Here is a 19433-nt window from a genome sequence, read left to right as displayed (position 1 = left end):
CCTTTTTTTTAATTACTTCTTTATTCATTCTTCTCTATATATCTCTCCTTTATGCTCTCTTCCTTCTTCCTGCCCCCTATTCCATCTGCTCTCTCCTTTCTTCTAGCTCCTTTTCTATCTATCATGCTTCTCTATCCTGCACTCTCCTTTTTATTTTATTTTCCTCTTTCTAATACTCTCCGTGTTCCTCTTCCTCCCTATCTATCATTCTTCTCTCTATCTCCTTTATGCTTTCTTTTCTCTCTACCATCCCTCTCTCCTGCACCCTCTTCCATCTGCTCTCTCTCCCTCCCTCTTGCTCATGCCCTACTTCTTACTCTTCCTTAACCTTCTGTCTTTCTTCTTACTCCTGCGTTTTATCTCCTTCCTGCCTTCACTCTCCATCTCTGTCCTCATCTTGTCTTCTCTTTATATCTTGCACTCTTTGGCTCACTGTCTCAGTCTCCATGGTGCAAGGACCCCCATAGAGAGAGATGTAGATGGAGGGCAGTAAGAAGAGAGCACTTGGAAGAGGGGGCAAGAGGAAGAGTGATGGCAAAGGGAAAAAAAAAGCAGAAAGGAGAGGGAGATAAAGAATAAGGATAGATAAGGCAAGAGAGAGTATGCAGAGAGTGAGCAATAGAAAAAAAAGATAAAAAAGAGAAAGTTAAAAGGATAAAAGAGGGAGCAAGTGCAAGAGAAAAATAGTACATAGGGAGGAAGAGAAAAAAAAGACAAAGAAACGTAAGGGTAGAATGAAGTCAAAAAATCCTTTTCAAACTTAAAAAAAAATCCGGTCATTCAAAAGAGACAGTCATTTTTTTGTTACAAAACACATCGCTTACCTGAAAGTTGTTACGCCAAGGAGGAGACCCAACACGGAAACACTAGAGAGAACAGCCCCAAAAAAAACATATTATAAGAATATAAACAAAATAGTTAAACACCTGTAAGAGAAATACTAATTACATTACAATTTAAAACGCATACCTGAAATCCCTTGTGCCATGGAGACAGCGAGCCATGGATCCCAAGACAAAATGCCGACCGGAAATAGTTACTATCTTGCACTCTTTGTTTCCTATCTTCTCGCTCCATTGTACACTTACTTTTCGTCTTCCCTCTCTCTTCCTCCCTCTCCTCCTCCCTATCTACTATTCTTCTCTCTTGCACATTCTCCCTGTTTTATCCCTTTAACTTTCTCTCTTTTCTATCTTTTATCTGTTTTTTCCTCTTGCTCACTCTCTGCATCCACTCTTTCTCTCCCTCCTTATCTATCATTATTCTCTTTATCTCCCTCTCCGCTTTTTTCCCCTTTGCTATCACTCTTCCTCTTGCCCACTCTTCCAACTGCTCTCTTCTTTACTGCCCTCCATCTACATCTATCTCTATGGGGGTCCTTGCACCATGGACACTGAGACAGTGAGCCAAAGATCTCAAGACAAAATGGCAACAAGAAATACTTGCCCAACCCTGCTGTCAAATACTGCAACAAAAGAAAAATAAATTTAGTCACATTCGGCGCATTCAAAGTGACAGTATTATCAGCTTTACAAAACACAAAATTGCTTACCTGAAAGTCTTTACAACACTGAGCTGGCCCTCTTGCTCCTGCACCTTCTTCCATCCATTCCTCCTTCTTGCTCATGCCCTACATCCTACCCTCCCTTTTTCTCTCTCTCTCATGTCCTCTCTCCTTCCTGCCTTCACTCTCTATCTACGTCTCCATCTTGTCTTCACTTTCTATCTTGCACTTTTTACTTGCTATCTTCTCACTCCATTCTGCACTTACTTCTCTTCTTGCTTTCTAGCTCTCTTGATCTCTCTTATGTGTCTTCTCTCTTCATCAACACTTTCTAGCTACTTTGTGTGCTTTACACACATTTATCCACTTCACTTTACTAAGTTAGTGTGACCATCCCTATAAGGCTATATAGATATATAGATGATGTTAACTATAGTGTTTATTTAGGAACACTATGCAACAACTATAGAACACCCTGGACAAACGCAATGACTTATATTTACAACTAATTGTGTGAAAGTTTTATATGTTTGTCTGTTATTTCTTTTACAGGTGCACAAACACTCCGCAATTAGGAGTATTTTTGGAATGAGCAATTGCTCTTCCCCCTTTTTTTATGCACGAAATCATTTTTTTGATATTTTCACTTTCACGCACCCAGGTCAGGGTGGGCGATTAGAGAGTCCATACCGCCGGGGTATAATTCGGTCATTATAAATGCCTAAGTAAATGTAAACAACTGTAAAAGATGAAACATGTTGACTGACTAATTAGTATTTTAAATTAACAAATCCATTACCTTGGGCATTAAATTCAGACACATAACTCTTTCATTTGTGTACTAAGCATCAAGAATTATAGATTTTTACTTACACATTAGGCAGTTTTAATTATAAAACTCACAACATGCCTTTTTCACAAAACCTGCTCCGCAGTCTTCTGGCGTCGTAGCACACCAAAGAGGCATTCGGCCTCTTTGGTGGGGCCCAATGATGAAGCATGACACTGACTAGGTCGGTGTGTGAGGGCTTTCTTTTTCACCTAAAGTGAGTGTGCAATTCCCCAGTTGCATCACTCAGTCTCTGTGGCAATTTCAGATTTATTTAACGTCTCTTCTCGTTTATTTAGATTTAACAAGGGATTAAGTGTTCCTTAATCTCACTACCTCTCCTATTCCTTTGTACTTGCTTAAAATTACAAACAATGCATCTAATACACTCTTTACAACTTCTAATAAAAATGACATCGTGTCATTTACATTTCTATTTTTTTTAGCTTCCTTTCTACACCTCTATATCCTCTCTTCCTTATCATACTTCTCTCTTTTCCTTATCTTTCTCTTCATCTTTCCACTACTCTCAATATTGCCTAACAACCCCTCTTTATTAACATCTCTTCTTCCTGCCCTCCATTTCTCTTTTATTATATTAATATGTAAACTCAATATTAATGCTTGTTTCATTCTTCCTTAGATTGCCAATTGATTGAATAACATCAGACGTTCATAATTGTTTGACACAACATCAGTGAAAACACCATCACGGTAAAAGTATCTATTTTGCTTATGTATTGACTTGTAAGTATAGAAAGAGCAAGGAAAAAAATAAGACACATATATCAACACACACATATATATATATATATATATATATATATATATATATATATAGTATATACTTATAATTAGAAAATATCATATAGAAGATTTCCATAGGTAACATTAATCTTAAGAAAAAAAATTAGTTAACAAAAAAGTAAAACTAATTGCTTTTTATTTTGCTACCAGCTCCAACTATAAAACAAGTCCAAAACAACAATAGAGTGGATTTAGAGAAAAAAAAAATAGACCTAATCATATATATAATTAGTTATAAAAAAAATTATATATATATTTATATACTTACCATTGAAAATTATTTCTTTTATAAAGACAATTGCTAATTGTTTGGAAATAGATACAATTAGAAGTATGTTTTTTAAATAAGCTACCAACCTGTAACTTGGAATATATTTAACAGTAAAATAACTATATATATATATACATATAAATATATCCAAATATATATATATCTATATATATGCTAATAGTATAACTTATAGCTAGTACATCACTAAAATTGTAAACAAAATACATCTAAAGCTGCTACCTAAAATACAAAGCATAAAAATAGTGTTCAATTAATTGCCTTGCATTATAGTTAACTACAAAACAAATATAAATTAGCAATAGATATATATATATATATATTCACTGAAAAAACCATAGGTTATAGACCATATATAGTTAGGAATTAGCATTTAAAAAACCTTATTTTACTCACACAAAACCATTGAAATTCCATATATAGTTAGTTGCACTAACTATATATCGCGCACCCGCAATCCACTGCTGATCATGTCACATATTACATCATTCATGACATGGTCAGTGACATCACTGATGACATCACTGATGACATCTCAAATGACATCACTGATGACATCACTGATGACAACATCCAGTGACTGTACTTTTCTGTAAAGTTAAAATATGTCTTGAGTGGATGTATAAGTGTCTGGATGAAGGATTTAGTAGGTGCATGACTGACTGTATGAGTGAGTGATTAAATGTGTCTCACTGAATGCATGGGTTAGTGACTAAACTGTCTTAATTTGTGCATCATTATGTCTGTTGTTCTGTAAACTGCTGCATGTGTTGATCATTAGCTATACGAGAGGCTATATGTGTTATTAATTGGTTGCCCAAGTATTTCTATGGGAGATTGAGTTTGTGTGGGGGTGGCTGGAAGGTGTGTGACTCTATGCATAGATGTGTGAGCAGTTTATTCACTAGGTGTATGAGTTCAAGAGTGCATGTGGAAACAGCTACATGGGCAGTTGACTGTGTGCATGAGTGTATTGATGAGTGAATGGATATCTCAATGCTACATGTCATAGTAAGTACATATGTAAAACACAGTACATGTGAGAGTTGGCATATATAAATAACTGTGCATGAGAGCCACTGAATGAGTGAGTGGTTGTATCGATCATTGTGAACTTGTATCAGGGATTGTATAAGAGAGTAAATATGTGTTAGTATATGTTTCAATAAGTAAGGTGTGTTTAACTGTATAGTTGAAGAAATGGAGGTGAGATTGTTTCTTTGCATGACTGACTGGGTGTGTGAGTAACTCCATGGATAAGTGGCAGTGTGTGAGTGTCTGTTTACACTGAGTGTATCTAAGGTTATATTAGAGTCTGAAGAGGTTTATCGTATTAGCACAAGAATGATGTCAAATGAGATGTCATCAGTGATGTCATTTGAGATGTCATCAGTGATGTCATCAGTGATGTCACTGACCATGTCATGAATGATGTAATATGTGACATGATCAGCAGTGGATTGCGGGTGCGCGATATATAGTTAGTGCAACTAACTATATATGGAATTTCAATGGTTTTGTTTGAGTAAAATAAGGTTTTTTAAATGCTAATTCCTAACTATATATGGTCTATAACCTATGGTTTTTTCAGTGAATTTTCAAGGTTTTGTAAATGCTAATTCCTAACTATATATGGTCTATAACCTATGGTTTTTTCAGTGAATTTCAATGGTTTTTTAATAGCAAATATCATAAGCTGTCGAATGTCAAGTACGTGGTAAGTAAAAACATTTTTGTGTTTATGCACACTGATCTGCTTTGAATGCTGCCCCCCACCCCTCATTTCTATTAGGAGTACTCTCTCTTTGCAGATAGTGAAGGGTAGTTAACGCAGCCCTTTGCCCCCTTTGTAATACGTCGTGCCTGCTTCTCTCTCCATTTGATTGATTGTTCTCTTTGGTTCATTCTCTATTTACAAACAAGCACAGAGTCGCAATACTCTGTTTAGTCTTTGCAGATAGCGAAAAATCGTGTAAAAAAACAAAAGGAATCGAGCAAAATCAGTAGGCCACTAATGGGATCTCTTTTTGACCTCGCTAAAATAGAAACATTAGGAACAACCTGTTGAAAATAGCAATGCGTATGTACATAAGCGGCGTTCATTTGTGTTCACAGTACCCCTTGTTGATTTTTTCAATCGAGCATTGAATTGTTCGAAGTTAATTCTCTTAAGGATCTTCTCTACCTGCAAACGAGGAAGAATAGGAATATTCTCTCTCCCTTTGCAGATAGTGAAGGGTAGGTAACGCAAGCCTTTAACACGTCGTACCTATTTCATTCCTCATTGATTGATTGATTGTCCGAACATTGACTGTTTGGGAATTAGTTCTTTTTGGAGGTATTCCCTGTTTGCAAATAAACGTAGGAAAATCTTTGCAAGTAGTGAAAGGGTACGTAATGCGGACCTTTCTCCCCCGTTGTAATCTGTCATGCCTATCTACTCCCCACTGATTGATGCACCTTTTTCACCCGGACCATTTACTAGAGATACGTCATCTGGCCCGACCAGAGAGCACCCCTAGTGAAAAGGACATATGCAATAATAACGAAGTGATCACTGTATCCTGTTAACAGAAACTTTACCATGAAACAACCTGGAAAGAAAAAAATAGGAAAACGAAAATCAGTAGGCCACTGATGAACATGAACTTTTATTAAACAACAAACAAAGAAACGATAACATAACGTAATGATAAAACCTATTAATGTCCTAGAAACAAGAAAACGTTAAAGTATGCCAGTGGTGAGAGACCAGAAAAACAGTCCGAGAAACCAAATCACCCCTCGCTGTCCCAACTCATGCACTCTGAAAGTTCAAAGTTTTGAGGAGTGCTTGTAACATTGTCTGAAGCCTATTTGCAATTGCTTCATCTTCACTATTCTTAAAGTAAGTGGGGGCTGTTGTGATGCGGTGCCACCCTGAACCGCTTGACGGAGGCCCCCGAGGGACGGTGTCATGTCGCGGACTCGGAGGGGGCGCTTGGCTCCGGCCCCCTCCCCAAGTCGTGTTGCCCTGGTGTGGCCTGAGATCGCCCCCGACATAGGTGGCCGGCTCCCGGGGTCAAGCGGAACTTTTTTCCTTTTGGTGACTCTTCCATTCTTCACCTTGTCCCACAATCCGTTTCACCTAAAGACACGCTGTAGTGGGGCACCCCTTTTCCGTTTCATTTGCCATTCAGCCCGCTTTTGCTACACTGTGCCTCTTCCGCTATTCAGCTGTTTACCGCCCGCTCTTTCGACTACAGCGTCTCGCTCACCATGTACTTGAGTTGCTCCCGCTCTTGCGGTGCAGCGATAGGCGGCTGCCACAGGACTCTCAAAATGGCGGCCATCTCTTCAGATTTGGGCGTGGTCCACTAAATGGGCCTGCGACACCTTGGAACTCGGACGCTTGTCTGCTAGAGCTTGGGCTCCATTCTCGAAAGCGTCCCCTCATCCTTGAAGATTCTACAAAAGTCTTGGGGGCCCCCGACTCCCGCAGGCTTCTGGTGGGGAGCGCCTAGCATGATTGCTCGTGGAATGGCCACGACGGAGCTACGAAATGGTGGTGCTCTCATGCTAACGCCAGCTTCAGTCTGAAACATCCAGAAACACTGTAGACTACCAATTCGATCAGTTCCGGTAGCGCTCCAACGTGACCCGGTAGAGAAGAACTTGCCCTCCCCTCTTTGACTGATGGTTCTTGTTGCCTGTCCCTTCTGTTGTCATTTAACAGAACTATTTAGCCTGCTGAAAGGGGTTGTGTGCCGTCCGCTGGTTGGTGGAGACATTTTGACTATATTCTGGACCTGCGTTGTCGCGTAATGCGTCATATGACGCGCCGCGTTAGAAAGTTTAATAAATTATGAAACACAATAAACAATCCTTAAAAAATAAAAAAAAATAAAAAATAATCAACAAAAGCAACAGCTAGGTAATACACATATAATTTTATCTCCGCGAAGCGGAGCGCTGTTACAGATATATATCTTGTTTCTGAACGTTAATTTCTCAAAATGCACTGAAGCACATATATTGAGACCTAGCAAAGGCACATCGGGCTACCAGTCCCTACAATTTTTCCAAGTTTCGTGCAAATCCATTCAGCTGTTCGATCCTACCGAGAGACAAGATGGCGGCCGCTACGGACTGTTTGGAATGTTTACAGACACCGGAGAGCCAATCAGCTTCGCTTCGCAAAGCTCCGTAACGCGAAAAGTACGCGAAGCGGTGCGCTGTTACAGATATATACCTTTTTTTGAACGTTAATTTCTCAAAATCCACTGGAGCACATATATTGAGATCTAGCAAAGGCACATCGGGCTACCAGTCCCTACAATTTTGCCAAGTTTCGTGCAAATCCATTCAGCTGTTCGATTATTATTATTTTTATTTTTTTTTGCCCCGCGGGGCCCTTTTAAAACCTCCACATCAAACCTAGGGGGTGAGCGACAATGTACTATGCCCCCTTATGGTCATTTGCCCCTTCGCTTTGGCCTCCTCTTGTCTCTCGATCCTACCGAGAGACAAGATGGCGGCCGCTACGGACTGTTTGGAATGTTGACAGACGCCGGAGAACCAATCAGCTTCGCTTCACAAAGCTCCGTTGCGCGAAAAGTCCGCGAACCAGAGCGCTAACCGGTCCGCTGTTACAGATATATATCTTTTTTTAAACGTTAATTTCTCAAAATCCACTGGAGCACATATATTGAGACCTACAAAAGGCACATCGGGCTACCAGTCCCTACAATTTTGCCAAGTTTCGTGCAAATCCATTCAGCCGTTCGGGCTAAAAGTGAGGCCAACCGCCCTATGGAAATTAACATGGGAAAAACGCGTTTTGGGACCCCCCTTTTTTCTCGGCCCCCCCTTGATGAACCCCCCCAAAATTTTCAGGGGCTGCTCAGAAACAAAATGTGCCATTTTCCTGAAAATTTCAGCCAATTCCGTCCACAAACGCCAAAGTTATTAGACATAGAATTTTCAAAAAACCCATAGAGAAAAAATCCTAACTATATATACCTACTGGCGACCGCCAGTAGGTAATATATATATATATAGAGATTAAATAAGAGAGAGAGAACGAAAAAATACTCGCGTATAACAAAAAAAACTAGCAATACTGTAGCGATATCAAATTATTTCATAAATTAGCTTAGCTAAGATGCAAATACTAGCAGCAGATTATCATCAAGGTCATGACAAATTTACATGCAATTCTAGAGGTTTTCAATGCTTGCCAAATAGTACTTTTGCAATTATACACAACTATTACAAAGATGCACATACATGGACTAAAGAAGACTTGCATTACATTATGAAATTAGGTGATGCTTTATATATAGATATGCATTTACTTAATAGCGAACAACTTAGGCATCCAGATGAGTTACCAAATTTTATTGAACACAATACTACTATCTATTCTCTTAAACTTAAAGAACCTTATTATGGAGACATATTACAACAATGTGACCCTTCGTTTCCAAATCTCAACAAAATATTAAAACCTGCACTTGATTCCAACTCCGGTGTTATACTTTGCATGGAAATTTATGTTATTTCCATTTTTAAGAATAATGATTCGTACTTTGTATTTGACTCACATAGTCGTGATAACACTGGAATGCCTCATCCAAATGGAACATGTATTACTATACAGTTCACATTTGAAAAACTTCTAGAGTACATCACTAATCTGGCACACTATCTTAAGAAACCAAACATGAATTGTGTGCCGTATGAATTAACTCCAATACAAATAAGTACGATAACAAAAGAATCACTTCAAAAAGCAATGGTGCGTCATGAAAAAAATAAGAATGCAGTAGCACCGAAATTTTTTTATGTGTATTCTACTAAAGGTAGTGAAAAAATTTTCACACAAGCATTTGAAATGCGTATAGAAAATGCCAAAAAAATCATTCAGAGATGTCAATCTAAAAATAAAACTATTTGGAATAAGGAACAGCCATTACCATTTTTAGATAATACTCCTAGTACTAGTACGTATTCCTGTGCAATTCTCACTACAACAGGGCCTAATAATCAATCTAAAAAGAACAGCAAGCAGATCAGCACAACACAATATACTAATACACCAGAAGAGACTACTCCTACTGACACATATGCAAGTATACTTAAGAAAACACTTAAGAGCAACACAGAAAGACAACATATTAATAGCACACACATAAATGTACAACAAACAATACCAGCAAGTAATTTAAATACCAACACATATTATACTAATGTCATTAATAACACACACATAAATGTACAACAAACAATAAACACAAGTAATGTACATACAAACACATATTCAAGTGATTACTATAATACATATAAACTTATTACTGGAAGTAATGACAGTTTACTTCATGATAATATACACAATAGCACATTGCAGAACAAGGAAAGTAGCACAAATAATACCAATATAGATTCAAATATTTTAACACAAACACCACAAGAAATTCCCTTTTTACATAACACACATCCACAGGAAAAAAATACACATAGTGATAAAAGTATTCACTATACACATTGTCTTCAAAATAGTATATTTGCTATTCTAAAGAACTACTGTAAACCAGCATATATTTGGGATAGTGTAGACTTGCACTGTATTATGAATCTTGGAGATGCTTTGTACAATGAAATGCATTCTGTCGATGAACAAGATTGTATGCAACCTCTAAAGTTACCAAATTACATAGTTAGCAATGACATAATCTATTCTACAAAGCTCAAAAAATGCTTTAGCGAGGAACTAACAAAATCAGCACAAACTTTACATAGTAAATTTATATCTGCATTAACTTCTACAATTAATTCACAAACTGGTATATTGATCTCTATAGGTAGATATATAATTTCAGTCTTCAAAACTATACATACATACTCTCTATTTGATTCACATAGCCAAAATGAAAATGCAATACAACATCCTAATGGAACATGTATTGCTATCCAAATTGACTCTATTAATCTTATTATAGAATACATCCTAAAGTTAGGCAATAGAGAACAAATTACTAATTCTGAGAGTATTACTTTAGATTTAACTACAGTGAACATAACAACAATTAGCAAAAAAGCATTACACCAAACACAACGGAATCATAAACAAGGAAATGTAAAGTCTAGAAAAAGCATATATGTTCATACGACACATATATCTATAAATGCATTAGGGGAAATTCCTTCAAATAACTTACAAGTAGAAAATACAATAATAAACACACAAAACAGCAATAGTCAGGACAATAGACTGCATGTAACAGAAGACAGTTATTTTGCTTCACACATAGCTCTTAACAATACTGAGATAATAAACACATTAACAGCTGATGTTGAATCACTAATTCAACCAACCAATATAGAAATCCTAGAAATAAACAGTAATAGAAAAAGAAAACGGACACAAAACAAAGAGAATGAACCTAATCATAGACATATAGCAGGTCAAACAACAAATGAGATAATTAGGATATTTAAGGAAGAAATACGATATGGACCCGAGTACACTTGCACTATTTGCAATCAACTATGGCATAAGCAAAGTCTTCAAAATACACACAGTATTAGTAAGAGAGCTAAATTCATAGAATGTAATATTAGCAAATACAGAACAAATGAGATATGCAGAACATGTTACACATATATATCTAAAGACAAAATACCTCCATGTTCAGTATATAATGGGATGACATTTCCTGATATCCCAGCAGTCTTACAGTTGCATAACTTAGAAGAAAGATTAGTATCACCAAGAATACCTTTTTTACAAATTAGAACATTACCACGTGGATTCCAAAAATCTCTATCAGGTGCAGTAGTAAATGTCCCTGCAGACGTTATGACAACAGTAACTGTTTTACCAAGGCAAATTAATGATAACATGACAATTCCAATAAAATTAAAAAGGAAATTAAGTTATAAATCTTATACCCATTATGAAAATGTTAGACCAAACAAAGTTAAACGTGCAGCTTTATATTTAGCCACTACAAGCACTTTGTTTCAAGAATATGGAATCACTATTAATAAAGATTGGGATTATACAACACAAGATATACATTCTTGTGATGAGACTTCAGATACAAGTAATACGTCAGATTCCTCAGACAACATTCCAGCAGGAAATTTAGATACTATGTTAGATAATGAAACTATTACTACAGAAACAAATAATATTTTAAGTTTAGCACCTGCAGAATATAACACACCAAGAGGCCTGTATGAAGACAAAGATTCTGAATATTTGGCATTCCCAACTATATTTTGCGGAAAACGAAGGCCGACTAATGAAGAAAGGCATGTCCCAATACATTACAGCACAATCTGTCAATCAGAAGTAAGAAGTAATGATCTAAGAGTAGCAAAGTGTGTTACTAATCTTTTCTTTAAATTAAAAACATTACACATTAAACAATTACAGAGCAAAATATTTATATCTCTTAGGAAATACTTTAATAATGGAAACATTATAACTGCCAAAGACATAAAGAATAAATTAGATACAATTTTGCAGTATAATGAAGGATACAAAATACTTAAAACTATCCGTAGTTCACCACCATATTGGGAGCAATGCAAAAAAGACCTCTTTGCTATGATTAGACAATTAGGATTACCAACATTTTTTTTAACTTTATCTGCTGCAGAAACGAAATGGTATCACTTAATTAACATATTATTACGTACAGAAAAGAGACCAGAATGCACAAAAGAAGAATTTAACAATATGTCATGGGAAACAAAATGCAAATTAATACAGCAGAATCCCATTACATGTGCAAGACATTTTGACTTCCAAGTTCGGAAATTATTTAATTCTGTTTTATTGCATGAAAGTAATCCAATTGGCAAAATTATTGATTACTTTTATAGAGTGGAATTCCAACAACGGGGATCACCACATATACATGCTATAATATGGATTGAAAATGCTCCACTATATGAAACTTCTGATAGAAATGAAGTCACTACTTTCATAAATAAGTATGTTACATGTGCAAAAACAGAAGAACCAGATATAGAGTCTTTACTACCTCTACAAAGACACGGCCATACCAAAAACTGCCGTATCAAACATAAAAGAACATGCAAATATCATTATCCCAGATATCCAATGCCTGAAACTTTTATACTAGAACCAATAGAGCTAGACAAAACAAATAACGAGCTCTTACAGCAAATTGAACTAATACATCTAACTATAAATAGCCAAGAATTTTCAAATTATACTTTTGAACAGTTTTTACATTCAATGAACATAGATCTAAAACAATATACTTTATGTATACAATCTATTATACAAAAAAATACTATTTTCTTGAAAAGGACACCAGCTGAATGCTTTATAAATAACTACAATCCAACTATTTTGAAAGCATGGCAAGCAAACATAGATATACAATACATCTTAGATGCATATGCATGTGCTGTGTATATTGTTTCATACATTAGTAAATCACAGCGAGGAATGAGCAAACTAATTGCCCAAGCTGCTAAAGAAGTACATGCCAATCCAAGTATTAAAGAACAACTTAAGCATATAGGGAACAAATTCTTAAACTGTACAGAAATAAGTGCCCAAGAAGCAGCATATCTAATACTACAAATTCCTTTACGGAAAAGTTCAAGATCTTTTGTATTTATCAATACAAGTCCTAATGAAAAGCGTACATACTTATTAAAAGACATCGAAACTATCAATTCTTTACCAGATGAGTCTTGTAAAATACAATATGATAATATTATAGTCAGGTATAGTAAACGCCCTGTAAAATTAGAAACATGTACATTAGCTGACTATGCATCTATGTATAATGAAAAGAAAAAATGTAAAGGAAAAGAAGAAACAGGCCATGACAATTTCCTTATTGAAAATAACTTTCATAGCTCAGATGACGAAGAACTTGAGATAAATTTAGTAGACGAAAAACTGCATAAAAAGAAAAAAAGCAAGAGTAATTCGCTATTGCAGATTTAACATCAAAAATGACTCAGAAAATTACTATAGAGAATTGCTCATGCTTTTTTACCCATGGCGAAATGAACATAATATAATTAATAACAAGGAAACTTATTATGAACGCTATCTAGAACTTAAAAATGCAGTTGATTCAAACCATAATAAATATAATAAACATAATAAACAACTAACAACTAATAGCAATGAAACTAGTATATTAGATACATTGCTACCACCAATAGATACAGAAGAAGATAACACCATATTCCATGAAGTGCAAAATAATGAAAACCCATTGTATGACCTATCATTTGATTTAGGGATTAGAAGTACAAGTAGAGAAGAATCACTAAGCAATAACATAATGCCAAAAGAACAATATGATAGTATAATGCAAAATCTAACAGCAGAACAACTTAACTTTATATATCATCATTTGCATTGGGTTAAAACAAAAGAAACACCATGCTACACATTTTGTACAGGTGGTGCAGGAGTAGGCAAAAGTTTCCTTATAACAGCACTTTACCAAACATTAGTACGTTATTACAATACAAAAGCAGGAGAAAACCCAGATAACATATATGTATTGCTTACAGCTCCAACTGGCAAAGCAGCACATAACATTCAAGGACAAACACTACATAGTACTTTTAAAATACCTATTTCACAAACACTAACTCATAGACAGCTAACTCATGAGAATAGAAGCACACTACAAGGTCAGCTAATGCATCTTAAATTGCTAATAATTGATGAAATATCAATGGTAGGGGCTAATGTATTCAACTTTATACATAATAGATTGCAAGAGATAAAAATGTCTGATCTCCCTTTTGGCGGAATATCTATTTTAGCAATTGGAGACTTTTACCAATTGAAGCCAGTTTTTGACCCATACATATTTAACAACCCAAAACATTCATATAGGCCAGTAAGTACTAATTTATGGCAGACACATTTCAAGTTATTTGAGTTGACTAAAATAATGAGACAACAAAATGACTTGCCATTTGCTCAACTACTAAACAGATTAAGAGAAGGGAAACAAACAAATGAGGATATTATACAGATAAAAACACGAGAAATAGAGCCACCTGAAAACATTAGCAAAACGATCCCTTACATTATGGGAACTAACAATGAAGTCAATAGCATAAATAATGCAGTTTTATTAGAACATATAGCCCATTACCCAGTTTACACAGCTACAGCAATAGATACAGTTGCAGCAGACTTAAGTGAAGCAGTAAAAAAAAAAATACTCAAACAGTTGCCCACAGATTCTACTAAAACAATGAGCCTGCCATCAATATTACATATTGCATTGCAATTAAGATATGATTTAACTAACAATATAAATGTCAATGATGGTTTAACAAATGGTGCAACAGGTATAGTAGAATTTGTAGAAACTATCAATAACAGCCCAAATGTAATTTGGATTAATTTTGATAAAGAAACAGTAGGCAAATTAACAAGACAAGAAAACAAACACATATATCACAGTAATATTTTGCCTCATTGGACACCCATTCATGCTATTACACGGCATTTCCAATATACAAAGAAATTTATAACTATTATACGCAAACAATTCCCATTGAGACAATCATCTGCAAGAACTATACATAGAACACAAGGAGAAACAATTGAGCCCATTTACATTCACTTTAACAACAGTAAAGTACATCATCTACATTATGTAGCTTTAAGCAGAGCTAAATCTTTAGACAACATATACATTAGAAACTTTCAGCAAGACAAAATAGCTGTACATCCAAAAGTGCATGAAGAAATGACACGTTTAAGAACACACATGCAATTACAAATATCAGTACCACAATTAGATAGCTATAGACAACAGTGTAATATAATTGTCCATAACATACGGTCCTTGCAAAGAAATTACACTGCTATTAAATCAGACAAAAATATCATGAACAGTGATATTATATGCCTCACTGAAATCAACACAACTAGAAAAGCAGATAAGAATACGTTCTTAATAGAACAATATCACCTAGTATTATTTGATAAATTTCACAACCAGCACACTAAGCATGGTATTGCCATTTACTACAAAAAAAACATGCTTTTATCGCCAATATATCAAACACAACACGAAATTGACTTTTTATTTTTCACTCAGCATCTTAATGATTCAGAATACTTATTTATTATACTGTACAAACCACCACATGTACTTTTGCAGGCATTATTACAAGCTTTAAGTAGCATAATTAACTTGTATCCAAATTCAAAATATGTCATCATGGGAGACTTCAATATAGATTTAACACAAATGTCACCAAACAGAACTTTGCTATTAGAATATATGCTACAGCAATTTCAATGTCAGCAAAAAATACAACAATACACAACAGACTACAATTCTACACTAGATCACATCTATACTAATGACAACATCATGCACTACGGTACATTAGAATCATATTATAGTGATCACAAAGCATTATGGGTGGCAGTTTAAAATGCAACCACTTCATTAACATGCTATTTTATTACAGGTAATAGCAAAAGGGGAAAAATGTATGCTCAGAATGTGTACTAACATTTTCTCTCATTTCAGATGATTTCCATAGAAGACCTCAAAAAAATGAAACATGAAGACAACAAACCTTACCAAAAAACAATCCGAGCCAACGTAATAAAATGTTCGACAAAAACAAACTATACAAATGCTAAACAAGAGCACAAAGTCATGTATCATCTAGCTCTAGCTGATGAAAGTAGTTGCATTAAAGCAACGTGCTACAATGAGCCATTTTACCAGCAAACTAAAGAAGGACAAGCTATTATGATTCGCAATTTCTTAGCCAAAAACAATGTGATTATTATCACGAAACAAACGAAACTATCACGCATGATGCCCTTATCTATACCTCAAGAAATAATACAGGAGGCAGAATATATCCTACAACCCCCTGCTCCACCAATATCACCGATAAAAACAGTTAAAGCAGCTTCACTACGCTCATTAATGAGCATTTCTGGGACTATTGCTGAGGTAAGCTTATAAAAAAAAAAAAAACTCACCCTTTTACACGCACACTATATAACAAAAACTCTTCCACACAATACTTACACCTTTGACAAACTCTCCCTCTTTGACAGACTCTCTCGCTCTTTGACAGACTCTCTCGCTCTTTGACAGACTCTCTCTCTCTTTGACAGACTCTCTCTCTCTTTGACAGACTCTCTCTTTGACAGACTCTCTCTCTTTGACAGACTCTCTCTCTCTTTGACAGACTCTCTCTCTCTTTGACAGACTCTCTCTCTCTTTGACAGACTCTCTCTTTGACAGACTCTCTCTCTTTGACAGACTCTCTCTCTCTTTGACAGACTCTCTCTCTCTTTGACAGACTCTCTCTCTCTTTGACAGACTCTCTCTCTCTTTGACAGACTCTCTCTCTCTTTGACACTCTCTCTCTCTTTAACAGCCTCTCTCTCTCTTTGACAGCCTCTCTCTCTCTTTGACAGACTCTCTCTCTCTTTAACAACTCTCTCTCTCTTTGACAGACTCTCTCTCTCTTTAACAGACTCTCTCTCTCTTTGACAGACTCTCTCTCTCTTTGACAGACTCTCTCTCTTTGACTCTCTCTTTGACTCTCTCTTTGACTCTCTCTTTGACTCTCTCTTTGACTCTCTCTTTGACAGACTCTCTCTCTTTGACAGACTTTCTTCAACAGACTGTCTCTCTTTGACAGACTGTCTCTCTTTGACAGACTGTCTCTCTGACAAACTCTCTCTCTCTTTGACAGACTCTCTCTCTCTTTGTCAAAGAGAGAGAGAGTCTGTCAAAGAGAGAGAGAGTCTGTCAAAGAGAGAGAGTTTGTCAGAGAGACAGTCTGTCAAAGAGAGACAGTCTGTCAAAGAGAGACAGTCTGTCAAAGAGAGACAGTCTGTCAAAGAGAGACAGTCTGTCAAAGAGAGAGAGAGTCTGTCAAAGAGAGAGAGAGTCTGTCAGACTGTCTCTCTTTGACAGACTGTCTCTCTGACAAACTCTCTCTCTTTGACAGACTCTCTCTTTGACAGACTCTCTCTCTCTGACAGACTATCTCTCTTTTTGACAGACTCTCCCTCTTTGACAGACTCTCCCTCTTTGACAGACTCTCTCTCTCTTTGACAGACTCTCTCTCTCTTTGACAGACTCTCTCTCTCTTTGACAGACTCACTATTTGACAGACTCTCTCTTTGACAGACTCTCTCTCTCTTTGACAGACTCTCTCTCTCTTTGATAGACTCTCTCTTTGACAGACTCTCTCTAATTTCGATTACCAATTTTGTCTTACAGGAAGAAGAAATAAAAACAATTGTTATTGCCGGACAAGATACAAAACTTAAATCAATAACTGTGAAAGATACAACGGACTCAGTAAAAATAACTCTTTGGAGAGATGCCACAGACTTTCCCATAGAAATTGGATCCTACATTAAGATGACGCACCTGACAGTGCATGAATTTAACAACAATAAAATGTTAAACACAACAAGAAATACGCAATTTCAAGTAAGTACAAATTAGGGAAATATTAATAACTTGCTCTACTACTCAATCTATACTATCTACTTTTTAAAACACCATCAAACTCTATATTCACTAATTACAATTCACTCAAACTCTCGCTTCTAATACTCTCTATCTAAATGCATTAAGCTATACTATGTATTCTACTAATCACTACTATAAAACTAACTAATACTCTCCACTTTATTAAAACGTATTTTTACTAAAGTAGCTATAACATTACAAAACAGTCTCTAATCCTCTATTATACACACTATATTATACCTTTTCACTATACGTACTCACAATCTATCCTTTCTTAAACTATCTTCACTACTTATTAACATTATTTAAGACTGCATATAACAAGAAATTTTTCCGTAGGTCAACACAAGAAAAGAAATAAAATAACTTCATAAATATGAAATTAACTAAATTCTTTTTCCTTCACAGAAAATACAACCACCAGAAGAAGAAATAAATATGACTATATATGGGCTAGAAACTGCGAATCAGGAACACAGTACACTAAATGTACATATTGATAATGCAGAAAATTTACAATCTGTCGAAATAGATAACAATATTCTACTGGACTTCTTCAATATACCACCAGACATTGACGACATTCAAGAAGCTCTAATGCCAATCTGGCCAAAAAATGTAAATGTAATATTACAAAATGGATACATACGAAAAATACATGAGTTGTAAAAAACAACACAATACTTTACTGTAAATAAAAGTACAAAATGGAAGATATTCAAATTATGTTTCTGTAAAAAGGCTAAAAATACAGTATTTTAATTAAAGTTTAATTTGCTTGCAAACAATAATACTAAATATATATTTACTTAAATAAAACTTTTTAAAGCTTTTTATCTTGTATTTGCATTATTATTTACAGAGTACATAAGATATGTTAATGGACAATTTTACTTTAAAAATACTACAACAAATGCAATTATTCTATAGCAAATTGAGCTACATGCAAAAATGTTACTGTGTAAATTTTTTTTTACAGAAGCTACACCACATGTGCACTCATTCGATGTTATGTAGCAAATTCATCTGTCTTATACATTGTGAAAAAATGGTAACATAAACACATATCCAACGTTCATTGAAAATGCTACTCCCATGATAATGCTCATACGCCCACATTTTCATCCATCCACCCATCATTCATCCCACCACCTTTTCATACATCATTCATACATGCAACATTTTCTCCATCCATACATCCATCTAACATTTCATTCTCCAAAATATACATCCATCCACACACCCTTTCATCATCCATCATTCATCCACTTACCTTTTCACACATCCATCCATGCAACTTTTAATTTAGCCTTTCATCCTCCTATCCATACATCCTTCATCCATCCACGCTATCATCTATACATCCATACGCCCACCCTTTCTCCATCCACACATCATTCATCGCATCCACCCATCATTCACCACAGCACCTTTTCACACATACATCCAGCCATCTTTTCTTCCATC

The 19433-nt window shown here is 35.6% G+C and overlaps 1 protein-coding gene across 1 annotated transcript; it reads left to right on the top strand.

Moving 5' to 3' along the window:
• The first annotated feature begins 15988 nt into the window (after positions 1-15988).
• Positions 15989-18798, top strand: LOC144819905 (uncharacterized). Its single transcript, XM_078677612.1, has 3 exons — positions 15989-16421; positions 17709-17924; positions 18375-18798. Exons 1-3 carry the CDS (start codon positions 16011-16013, stop codon positions 18633-18635), a joined length of 888 nt encoding a protein of 295 aa, XP_078533738.1. The 5' UTR covers positions 15989-16010; the 3' UTR covers positions 18636-18798.
• The last annotated feature ends 635 nt before the right edge of the window (positions 18799-19433 follow it).

The sequence above is a fragment of the Lissotriton helveticus genome, chromosome 2_1 (assembly GCF_964261635.1).
Source record: "Lissotriton helveticus chromosome 2_1, aLisHel1.1, whole genome shotgun sequence".
In the NCBI taxonomy this organism is placed as follows: Eukaryota; Metazoa; Chordata; class Amphibia; order Caudata; family Salamandridae; genus Lissotriton; species Lissotriton helveticus.
This window is presented reverse-complemented; position numbering and strand designations above follow the sequence as displayed.

What these genes read in the sequence shown, in the direction of transcription:
- LOC144819905 (XM_078677612.1), top strand. Translation starts at nt 16,011, where the DNA reads ATGAAACATGAAGACAACAAACCTTACCAAAAAACAATCCGAGCCAAC. An exon ending in TTTCTGGGACTATTGCTGAG is followed by an intron (nt 16,422 to 17,708) that starts GTAAGCTTATAA and finishes TTTGTCTTACAG; the next exon opens with GAAGAAGAAATAAAAACAAT. An exon ending in CAAGAAATACGCAATTTCAA is followed by an intron (nt 17,925 to 18,374) that starts GTAAGTACAAAT and finishes TTTCCTTCACAG; the next exon opens with AAAATACAACCACCAGAAGA.